Genomic DNA, 12,968 nt, shown 5'->3' on the forward strand with positions numbered 1-12,968 from the left:
ATAAAGGAGGTTATCAAACCCCTGATTAAAAAAACTCCACACATACACACACAGATACACACATACACACACACACACACACACACATACATAAACACACACACACACATACATACACACACACATGCACACACACACATGCACACACACACATGCACACACACACATGCGCACACACACACATGCACACACATACACACATACATACACACACATATGCACACACACACATACAGTAGATTTAATAATGTCACATGGAATAGAGGTCACTGATATAGATATCATACCTCAAAGTGATGACATCACAGACCATTACCTCATAATGTATACACTACCTGTAGAACAGACTAACTGTGTCTCACCACGTTATCGACTCGATAGAACTATTATTCTGACCACTAAAGACAGATTCACAAATAACCTGCCTGACCTGTCTGGACTTCTTACTGTACCCTTAAACACAAACCATCTAGATGTAATGACTAACAGCATAGGTGCTACACTCACTCGCACATTAGACACTGTTGCCCCAAGCCGATTAATGAAGGTTAGAGACAAAACACCTGCACCGTGGTATAATAGTCATACTCACACCCTCAAGAGAGAGACCCATAACCTCGAGTGAAAGTGTAGAAAAACTAAATTATACAAATATGATACAAAATACACACCTCTGCAAAAAATTTGTACTTTTTATATAAACTTTATATTTCAGTCTCTGTAATGCAGCTTTGTGGCTGTGAGAATTAAATTCAAATCTTCATCATCATCATCATCATCATCATAAAAGACCAGTTCAGTACAGTTCATCGTACAGTATCTTCCTCATCATATCTAGGAGTAAAAATGTATTCATACAGTAAATATGTAAATAAAATATGTTTAATAATCACCACATCATTAAAAATCTTACGTGATCTGATAGATGTGTGGATGTTAGATCATCAAAATCAGACTTGCATCCATCCCGATCATCAATAACCAGGTCAATTGGCATTTTTCCTTTCAGACAGCTAATATAGCGGTGACAAAAATTATCACACAGCTCATGAACCTGAAACCAACACCAACATCACAATCAGACAATAATTACTGCTTACTTTCATGAGAACTGCAGATTAGCTTTAATTTACCTTCTCCAGTTCGAGCAAATGGAATCGTAATACTTGAATTGCTTGAATCATCTGGAAGAAAGAAGGAGAGAAATCACTGGATTGTGTTGTTTTTAAAGCCCTACAACATCAGCTCTGTGCCAATATGTCATCAATCAGCTGGAACAGACTGAGAGAAATCTCTCACAAATTCATGCTAATTATTTCATTTGCTGATGATCTGTGATAATGCAAGAACAAATTGGTTCCTTGAGGGTTCTTTAAGGGTGGGGTGTAGAAATTAGAGTCCCTCGCTTCCTAAAAGACTTCTGTGTGGAACCTTCTGTTGTAATATAAAGTCTACTAAAGGTGGTAGAGTGTTTTCTTATTTAGCTCCCAAACTCTGGAATAGTCTTCCTGATAGTGTTCGGGGCTCAGACACACTTTCCCAGTTTAAATGTAGATTAAAAACTCATCTCTTTAGTCAGGCGTACACATAATACATCCCATAATATTGTGCTCTATTACATCAGACCAAATGCACATAATCATCTAGTGCTTGTTAATATTATGAACAGCAGCTATGTTAATTCCTCTCCACTGCTTCTCTCTTTCTACCATCCCGAGGCATCCAGAAATTGTACCAGCTCCGATTGTCTTCTGTGCCATGAAAATTTTGGTCCTCCACTGAGATGAGGCTGTGAGGATCCTGAGACATCTAGAGAGCTACCAGCTCCAGTTAGACTCTGCTATACTAAAGAGGAGATCTGAACTCCATGTGGTCTTTTACATCAATACAACATATATCAGACTGTATATTTATAATCACACCCCCAGTGTCACCCATATGAGGATGAGGTTCCCCTTTGAGTCGGGTTCCTCTCAAGGTTTCTTCCTTTTCCATCTAAGCGAATTTTTCCTCCCCACATTCACCTGAGTCACCTCAGACTTGCTCATTGGGGATAAATACAAACACATTGTGAACTAAATATATCTAATATTAATCTTGAGTTTTGTATTATGATTTCATGATATGATTTATTACTTTTGTTCTATGTTTATGTTCTGTAAAGCTGCTTTGAGACAATGTCAATTGTAAAAAGCGCTATACAAATAAACTTGAATTGAAAAAATTTAATTAACTTGTGTGTGTTCTACAGAGAAACGTTACCAGTTCCTTCAGAGAGACAACTGAGGAACAAATAAATGTTCTATATGACCTAAAAGTGTTAGAACGTTTTCAGTGTATATAATACATTTGTACAATGTAGCACTGATGTATTTTAGATATATACTATATTAGTTTATATTAAAACATATATCTAGTGTATATATTTCTGAGCTCATGGTGTCACTCACCAAATTGTCCAATTCTGGATTGGATGAGAAAATTGGATTCTCTGCTCGTATCTATACAATAAACAAACAAACAGTTAAATATGATAGTGATATAATTTACAGACGCAGCATTACTTCAGTGTTAATGTAGCACTAATAAGATCCAGAGTATGGAAAATGTTGGTGATTATTTTGTTAAACAGGTCTATTATTGGATAGATTAACATTATTGAGTGAATGATGTTGATTATCTACCTGTTTGGCAAAAACAGTGATGTCTTCGTTAAAGGAGTCTGATGAACACACGTCTCCTCCAGCCCCGCCCGGCTCCCGCGGCGTACACGTCGCTAACTCACACTTCTCAAACACCAGAGCCAGTAACGGGAACAGAGGATGACTGAGGGAGCAGAGAACAGTGGCTTCCTAATTCATATTGAAACTGTCAGGACTCAGCCCGGACTTTGGCCACGTGCATTTGTTTGTGTTCTGTGTTCACGTGTCTGCCCCGTCCTTGTCTCTTCCTCCCTGCCTCTGCACACCTGTCCCTCATGTGTCTGATTAATTAGTATTAGCATTTAGTTAAGCCGCGTTGCCTTGTGCAGCGTGGAATCCTTTGTTTTGTTTTGTCTTGGTGTCATGTCTCGAGTCGGTGTCCATGGTTCATGTTTTTTAAGTTATTAAAACCTGTTTGTCTTTTAAGCTATCCTGCATTTGGGCCTTTTATCCCCGTGCTCGTGACAGAAACACAGCATCATCCAACGTTACCCAAAATGCTCCTCATCACTCTGAGTGTCCAGCATTACTGAATCTCCTAAATATGTTTTACTGAATGATGTAAAGTTCCCAGGAAAGACAAGATCAGGTTTAGGAATTATTATGAATTATTGTAATCTGGATGTTTACTCAAACAGTCTGCTAAGTAAAACATCATAAAACTGCAGGATGGTGAATTTAAATAAATAAGAAATGGTGCGTTAAAGAGATAAAAGATTAGATGCGCTGTAATTTTCTGTTAAATTAAAATTGTTTAAAAATTGAAAATGAATGAAAATTGTTTAAATGAAAACTGTAGATGAGCTGTAATTTTCTGTTGTTAAACTCCAATAAAACAGAAATACTATTTACTGGTCTAAAAACCAGTAAACAGAAACTCTCACACTTCAACTTCCATTTAGAGGGATGTTCTGTTACTAGTAGCTCAACAGTGAAATACCTGGGTGTTTATTAGACAGTAACTTGTCTTTAAAATCATATCACCATATTACAAACACAGCTTTCTTCCACCTTAGAAATATTGTCAAGCTGAGAAACATCCTGTCTATCTGATGCTGAGAAGCTAGTTCATGCATTCATGACCTCTAGACTGGACTATTGTAACGCATTACTAGGTGGTTGTCCTGCATCTTTAATAAATAGGCTACAGTTAGTCCAAAATGCAGCTGCCAGAGTTCTCACTAGGACAAGAAAGTATGATCATATAACCAATTTTATCATCTTTACACTGGCTACCTGTTAAGTTTAGAATTGATTACTAACTGCTGCTATTTACGTACAAGGCTCTTAATGGTTTAGCTCCCATGTATCTAACTAGTCTTCTAACACGTTACAATCCTTCAAGCTCTCTGAGATCACAAAACTCAGGATTTCTGGTAGTTACCAGAATATCTAAGTCTACTAAAAGCAGTAGAGCGTTTTCTTATTTAGCTCCCAAACTTTGGAATAGTCTTCCTGATAGTGTTTGGGGCTCAGACATACTTTCCCAGTTTAAATGTAGATTAAAAACTCATCTCTTTAGTCAGGTGTCCACATAATACATCCATGCACTTTGTCATTTAGTGACATACTGTATATATGAAATATATAAATATTGCAAATATTATGAACAGCAGCTACATTAATTCCTCTTCACTTCTGAAATTGTTCCAGCTACGATTGACTTCAGACCCCTCCTCATCAGTACAACATTTATCAGACTGTATATTTATAATCACACCCTCGAGTGTCACCCATATGAGGATGAGGTTCCCCTTTGAGTCTGGTTCCTCTCAAGGTTTCTTCCTTTACCATCTAAGGGAGTTTTTCCTCCCCACAGTCACCTGAGTCACCTCAGACTTGCTCTTTGGGATAAATACATACACATTTAAATATATCTAATATTAATCTGAATTTTTTGTATTCTATTAATCTTTATATTATTCTTTATAATAACCTTTTGTTCTATGTTTATGATCTGTAAAGCTGCTTTGAGACAATGTCAATTGTAAAAAGTGCTATACAAATAAACTAGAATTGAATATTGAAGAGTTAGATCATGAGGCGATAGATGTTGCAGAGATAGATGATGAAGAGATAGATGATGAAGAGTTAGATGATGAAGAGTTAGATGATTAGGGGATAGATGATGAACAGTTAGATGATGAAGAGTTAGATCATGAGGCGATAGATGATGAAGAGTTAGATGATGAGGAGATAGATGATGAAGATCTGAGGCTGTGGTTAAAAAGAATGATACTAAATTTACCCATAAATCAGATCCTTGTCTCTCTTCAGTCCATCGTTGGTGCCCATGATGCCCGCCATGATGCCGTGTGATGTCACATACTGCTGATTGGTGGGAGGTGGAGGTGGAGCGTGGTTTAGGTGGTGATGTGTGTGTGGCTCTCCGTACACACCCACGCTGTCCATCATGCTGCTGTAATGAGCTAAGTCCTCATACTGAAAGATAAGTGAACAGTTGTTGGAATGTTGGAGAACATTCACAACATCATAATTATGAACCTCAGAGATGCTACAGACCTCCAGCACTGTGCTTCAAATAATGTAACTTTAACTAGAGACTTCATAGATTACACACACAACACATAGACAATGCATTATGGGTCACACACCACACACACTTACACACACACACACCAAATACACATAACGTTAATTATTACTGAATGAAAGGGAAATAAATAGGACAAAGAAAAGAAAGGGACCAGGAACTGAACCCTGAAGATCCTTTTAGGCTCTGGAACCTCCTGATAAACAAAATGCATGAAAAGTCCACACTTAAAGCACACTCACACACACTCACACATACACACACATACACACACACACACACACACACACACATACACACACACACAGGAAACGCACATACACAGGAAACACACACACTCATGCGATGTTTCCTACTGGAGAAAAAACAATAACAGCAGAAATATTCTGGTCCACAGGTCATGAAGCATCTTTTGTGATATTGAACATTCTTCTGTCAGCTAAATGAAGGTGTAAAAAAATTCTAATGTAGTTTGAAGCTTTGATGGTTCAGAGATGTCTGGTGAGGGAACGTCACACATAATACTACAAAAATAAAGACACTCAGAAAAAGTATTTAAATCAGACCTGCACACTGCTGATCACTTTCCTGTGGGTCAGAGGGGGGCCAATACTTTGTGCTCCAATACTTATTTTTTATTCCTTTTCTTTTCTATTTTTTTTCTTCTTCTGGTTATTAATAAATACGTCTAATTAACTCAACACATGAATTAATGAATGTCACATCAAACGTTTTTATCCATTTATAGTTACATGTAATGGTGTTGAATGTCACTGTTTCCTCAACACATAACTCTCAATTATAACAGCTGTAAACTAGCTGTGAATGAGCTGTTACTATGGAAACGATAAGGTATCAGAGACATTAATATAAACCTGAAATACAGTCAGAGCTGTTAGAGAGAATTAATCAACAGTCCAGAACTCAGCAGCAGCCTGGTGTGATAAAATGTCACGTAATAGAAAGCACAGATTAAACAAATAAGAACAAAAAAATTATATGGAGATTTAAATAATTAAATTAATAATACTACAAATTTAAATAATAAAATTAATTGAACCTATAAGTACAAAAAAAAAATATAGAAAGCAGCTTTGATGAAATGCAAAATAAAAATCTATCTTTTTAAATGATGATGAGTCAAGTCTATTTATCTATTTGTCTATTTATTTTTAATTATTTATCTATTTATCTATTTATCTATTTTTTAATTTTTAATTTTTTTATTTATCTATTTGTCTATTTATCTATTCATCTATTTGTCTATTTATCTATTTGTCTATTTATCTATTAATCTATTATCTGTGAAGTGGTTTGAGATCCACAGAATTAAAAGAATTTCAAAAACAAAGTAAGAATAAAGATTCAAATCAGGATTAATAATAAAGACATAATTAGATTAGATGTTAAATAGAAAGTGTCAAGAATATAATATAATAAATCTGTAAGTTTTTTATGGACTACAGAAATATTGGTGTAATTTATGTAACTAAACATATGTAATTTTATAAAATTAAAATAAAAACTGTATTATAATAAAGGTTTAGAATAAATACTTTGGATGATAATAACTCTCACAAGTTTAATGATAAAGTGTTATGTGTATAAAATATTAATAAATTGTGACAAACATAGAGTTTATATTAAATACCTTAGATAATAATATTATAAACACATACATTATCTAAAAAGTATGTGAAATAAAAACATTTAATGAAATTTTATTTAAATTGTAATTAAACAAAGTGAAAGTTGTCTTTAATAATCCAATGATTAAAGATGTGTCCTTACCCTCTGCGCCATCGTGAGTGTTCAGCTCAGCTTCAGTTAAAGTGGTCAAGTGTGTGTGTGTGTGTGTGTGTGTGTGTGTGTGTGTGTAATCCGATATTAATCTGATGTAAATCACTGAACAAATACAATCTGTAAATAATCAGTCATTTTTGTTTCAGAAATAAAACTCCATGTGAAAGTCGGAGGTACTGATTATTGTCTCCATTTCTGAGGCGGATCTCAAGATGTTCTTGTTTCTTGTTTTGTAGAGAAGCTAAAATAAATCCTTAAATCTCTCCATACTTCCTTTCATCATTCCGCTGCAGTTTCTGCGCGCGCGCTCACCAAAAGTCAGAAAGAGGAGAAGAAAAAAAATGAAAGGAGGAGGAGAGACGCACGAGGGAGGGATTTAACTGTGTGTGTGTGTGTGTGTGTGTGTGTGTGTGTGTGTGTGTGTGTGTGTGTGTGTGTGTGTGTGTGTGTCCTTTACAATTTGAAACAATATTGTCTTTAAAACAAAACAAAACAAAAATTCACAATAAACATCTAATGATTTTAATGTTAAAAAAGTTTAAAAACAAAACATTGAAAAGAAACATGTCTCACACGGAAGTGATTTTCATCCTGTATATTATTTATTATTTTGTGCTCATAACGTTAATAAATAATTCTGTTTTAAATCGAATTCAGACCGATTATTTTTTCAGAAGAGGGTCATAGTGTGGTGTGTTGTGTGTGGTGTATTGTGTGTGGTGTGTTGTCTGTTTTGGTGTGTGGTGTGTTTTGGTGTATTCTGTGTTGTGGTGTGTGGTGTGTTGTGGTGTATTGTGTGTTGTGGTGTGTTTTGGTGTGTTTTGGTGTGTTGTGTTGTGGAGTGGTGTGTTTTGGTGTTGTGGTGTGTTGGTGTGTGTCAGTGTGGTGGTGTGTCAGAGTGATTGATGATACGCTTCTCATCGCAGAAACATTAAATCAGAATCTGATTATAATAAATCACATCACATCACGCTCTCGGGTCTCACGCGCTGTTAAACATTATAGTATTTACATTCATTTTATATTCTACCTGCAGACTTACTTCACATTTATTATATACACTCCATCATTTACAAAACCCATGATCTTAATTATTTTATTTGTAATAATTAAATATTTTACCGATTGTGATTAATGTGATGATGATAAATGAAATGTAGAAACTTCTCCATATGAATGTGTTACATACTGAAGAGATAATTTACACTGTGTACAATGTGTGTATTGTGTACAATGTGTGTATTGTGTACGATGTGTATATTGTGTACAATGTGTGTATTGTGTACAATGTGTGTATTGTGTATTTTGTGTATATTGTGTACAATGTGTGTGTATTGTGTATTTTGTGTATATTGTGTACAATGTGTGTATTGTGTATTTTGTGTACAATTTTGTGTATTTTGTGTATATTGTGTATATTGTGTATTTTGTGTATACTGTGTACAATGTGTGTATTGTGTATTTTGATTATATTGTGTACAATGTGTGTATTGTGTATTTTGGGTATATTGTGTACAATGTGTATATTGTGTAAAATGTGTATATGGTGTATTTTGTGTATATTGTGTACAATGTGTGTATTGTGCATTTTGTGTATATTGTGTACAATGTGTATATTGTGTATTTTGTGTATATTGTGTATTTTGTGTATATTGTGTACAATGAGTGTACTGTGTATTTTGTGTATATTGTGTACAATGTGTGTATTGTGTATTTTGGGTATATTGTGTACAATGTGTGTATTGTGTATTTTGTGTATATTGTGTACAATGTGTATTTTGTGTATGTTGTGTATATTGTGTACAATGTGTGTATTGTGTATTTTGTGTATATTGTGTACATTGCGTGTTTTGTGTATTTTGTGTACATTGCGTGTATTGTGCATTTTGTGTATATTGTGTACAATGTGTACATTGCGTGTATTTTGTATTTTGTGTATATTGTGTTGCTAGACCTAATAAATGTAAAGGATTTTCTTTTATCTTTAATAAACATGTTAAATGTGAATAAGAACTGAAAATAAGAACTACAGACTGATTAATTCTCAGAAAAAAACACTTTAAACTAAAATCTACTCCTTTTACACCTTTAATTAGTAATTAATCCCATACACACACACACGAGAGAGAGAGAGCTCATTTTATAGTGATTTATGGTGCGTGTGTATCTGCGGCCTGCAGCAGTGCTCTGATATTCATTCATTCATTCATCTTCTACCGCTTATCCGAACTACCTCGGGTCACGGGGAGCCTGTGCCTATCTCAGGCGTCATTGGGCATCAAGGCAGGATACAATCTGGACGGAGTGCCAACTCACACACTACGGATAATTTTCCAGAGATGTAATGTCCAGAGATGCCAATCAACCTACCATGCATGTCTTTGGACCGGGGGAGGAAACCGGAGTAGCCGGAGGAACATGCAAACTCCACACAAGGTAGAGGCGGGAATCGAACCCTAGAGGTGTGAGGCGAACGTGCTAACCACTAAGCCACCATGCCCCCGCGCTGATATTCAATAACAAAAAATTCTATTGTTAACACACACACACAAACACACATGCACACAAAACACACACGCACACACAAACACACAGAGACTTATTTTGTTTTTGTATTTTTAAATTTGTAATTTTTGGATTTTTTTTTTATTTGAATAAATTAATTAATTTATAAATATTACTTATATTATATTGTTTCAAATTATTTAAATAACTTTGTACTATTGAAATCTAAATATACCGAAATAAAAAGACATTTCATTTTAAACATTTTTTTCACAAATTCATTAATGTAAAAGTCTCGCTTTAAAAATGGGACCTGTTTTTAATAAATTAATCTCAAAACCATTAATTTACATTTACTAAAGTATAGATTTAGTGTCAGAAGAAACGGCTCGAAGTCACAGTTTTGAGTCCGATTGCGATGAGAACTGATAGCTTGGTGTTTTTAATTCTTTTAAATGTCTTCTCGTGTTTGTCTTCTTAGGAAACGTTCTGGATTTTTTAGACATTATTAAATAACACACCTTTAGGCAGTAATTAATTCCTTCCCCTGACATGAACAGAGTTTGCTGAGAATTAAATGTTTCTGGCTCCTTGAGGAAAGTTCTGCTGCATCAAAACTACAGCGCCATCAGGTGGCTAAAAGGTAGAACTACACAACGATTCCGACTGCCCGTATAAACATTGGACATGAAATGAAAAGAAGAATAGATTGTGATCTCAGTAATGTTCAGGCTGTGACAGTGTAATAATGTAATTATTGTAAATAAATAAAGGAAAATTTTACACACCATTACTGTTTTTTACTATAGAAACAATGCATTAAAATAAACCTGTAGTGCATAGCGCTGTAATAAAAAACCACAATGACCAAGAAGAACATAAATGTTAGACACATTTTATGAAATAAATTCTTTATTGAATCTGATTTCTAATAAACAGGAGTTTCTGCTGCAGGTCAGTGATGAAAACACCTGACATCATCTCACCTGACATCAAACTCAAATACAAGGAAATGACTTTAATGTCACAAAACAGCTCTGTGATGAACTGAAATATAACTTTTATAAAATGCTTTAAATCAGACTAGATGATGGTGTATAAGATCACCACAAAACTCAGAGAATTATATATTTACTCCTCCAAAGTCTGACACTTAAATACTTAAGAATGAATTGTCTTACTTTGAATCATCTGGCCATCTTTGGTCTCCTCATCAAACTCTTCACCGAGTCTGATGCAGATTTCTCTCTAACTGATGTGTGTTCTATTCTCCACACTGTCTTCTACACACCACTTTGATGGATAAATTCCAAATGAGTGAATATCTGAAATAAAAAAAATTGCATTTATTTTACATGGTATTTTTTTTGAAGATAACAATACAATAACGTGATGAGAGTGTGTGTGTCCTGCGATGGGTTGGCACTCTGTCCAGGGTGTATCCTGCCTTGATGCCCGATGACGCCTGAGATAGGCACAGGCTCCCCGTGACCCGAGGTAGTTCAGATAAGCGGTAGAAAATGAGTGAGTGAGTGAGACAATAACGTAAGTGTTTAAAGTTTTTTGTTTTAAATGAAAAATACCCATGAACTGTGAACCATGCTTGGAATTACACTACAGGAATGTAAAGATGCAGACCACTAAAATATCTTAAAAAATAAAACTTTTAAACTGCACTTGAACTGGAAAACACTGTAGTGAAGAAAGAATTGTACTGTTGTTTTCTAATGAAGGTGGAACAACGGGGACTGAGAAGGACTGATGGACTCTGATTTAAAGACAGTAATCAATAAATGATGACATAAAAGTATGAATAATTTTCTGTAAGTCATTAAAGGTTTACGACTGGGCAATAAATCTGATTTGATTTGTTGGTCAGTTCTGAGGTCAGAATCAAATGAAATCAAGGTTTTGAATGTGTTTCAGATATAAGACAATTTACCCAAGATTCATAAAGACTGAGACCAAACAATATCACATCAAACACCTGATATCCCAAAAGCAATCTGTGAGTGACTTTATAGACCAGCTTTCACTGAGATTCAGGGGAAGATGAAGCTGTATGTCATCAGAGTAGCAGTGAAAGTAAGTGTTATGGTTAGATTATGCAGCTAGAAGAGAATTGGCCATAAGATGGAACCATCACAGGACCAGAGAAAGAAACAAGATTATCTGTATTTAATGAAAAAGGTCTATGCTTAAGGCAGGAGGATGTGAAGGTCTGTAGAGCCACACACTGTTCAACAACTGCTGAGTCACAGAACTTAGGTTTTGTTAAACTGTAATTTAAATTGTCTAAATCTCACACAGTGACAGAATCAGGAATAAACTGAAGACATGGAATAAAAGGTGACTGAATCATCTACAATGAGACGAAAAAAAAACTATTTATATTAGGAGATGATGAAAAACCATTAAAACTAGTGAGCTGTGGAAGAGTTGATAAATGTAGAGGCTCTGTCAGCGGTGGGGCGAGATAAACAATAGGGATGAGCGAGTACAGCATTATCTGTATCTGCATCCGTATCTGTTAACCATATGAATTATCTGTATCTGTATCCGTACTCGGAGTGGGTAGGGCATAACTGGGACGTAGGGGGGGCTTGTATTGAAATGGGTGGGGCTTTAACCGGTAATAATTAATTTGTAATATTTATAACACTAGCTTACTACCTTTATGTTTTTATGAAATACAGCAAAAACGTGTCAGACACTCAGTGTCTGGTTACTGGTTAGAGACAGCTGAAGGTTTAAAAAAGAAAAAAAATCTCCGACAGGCAGAGACGCAATGCGAGTCGCATTCTACCAAGTAGGCACCACGTCTGAACGAACCCACGTTTACCAGAACTCTACTGGTTAGTAAGTACGTATTATTAACGTTACAACCCGAAGTAAAAAAGCTGAAGAAACCCTAAAGGTTAACGGAAAAGACCCGCAAACCCGAGTGACTGAGGGAGAGACAGAGAGCTGTTATGTGTGTGACTGTGAGTGAGCAGAGCGAGACACAGCAACACAATACATCTGTATGTGTGTAGGGGAGGGGCGCTGTAATGAATTTCATTCAATCCGAGCACAGATATTGACTCGTATTACTCGTATAATACTCGTACTCGGCAGAAGTGCTTTATCCGTACCGGATACTCGTTTCAGCCAAGTATCCGGCTCATCTCTAATAAACAACAAGAACAACGACAACAATGACAACCACAACAACATCAATGACAACAACAACAACATCAACGACAACATTAACAAGAGCAACAACAACGACAACAATGACGACATCAACAACAAAAACAACATCAATGACAACAACAACAACATCAATGACAACAACAACAACAACATCAACAACAACATCAACAAGAGCAACAACAGGAACAGCAAATACAACAACATCAACA

At 35.4% G+C, this 12,968-nt stretch overlaps 1 protein-coding gene across 1 annotated transcript in view; it reads right to left on the reverse strand.

Moving 5' to 3' along the window:
• Positions 1 to 7,356, reverse strand: part of meis2b (Meis homeobox 2b) — a 16,918-nt gene extending 9,562 nt beyond the window's left edge. Inside the window, exons 1-6 of the mRNA XM_060866026.1 lie at positions 7,048 to 7,356; positions 4,951 to 5,144; positions 2,685 to 2,826; positions 2,451 to 2,501; positions 1,134 to 1,184; positions 914 to 1,054 (exon numbers count right to left, since the gene is read on the reverse strand). Of these exons, the coding sequence (XP_060722009.1) occupies positions 914 to 1,054; positions 1,134 to 1,184; positions 2,451 to 2,501; positions 2,685 to 2,826; positions 4,951 to 5,144; positions 7,048 to 7,059 (591 nt within the window). The 5' untranslated portion in view covers positions 7,060 to 7,356. The remainder of the gene's footprint in view (positions 1 to 913; positions 1,055 to 1,133; positions 1,185 to 2,450; positions 2,502 to 2,684; positions 2,827 to 4,950; positions 5,145 to 7,047) is intronic.
• Positions 7,357 to 12,968: the final 5,612 nt, after the last annotated feature.

The sequence above is a fragment of the Tachysurus vachellii genome, chromosome 3 (genome assembly GCF_030014155.1).
Source record: "Tachysurus vachellii isolate PV-2020 chromosome 3, HZAU_Pvac_v1, whole genome shotgun sequence".
NCBI lineage: Eukaryota > Metazoa > Chordata > Actinopteri > Siluriformes > Bagridae > Tachysurus > Tachysurus vachellii.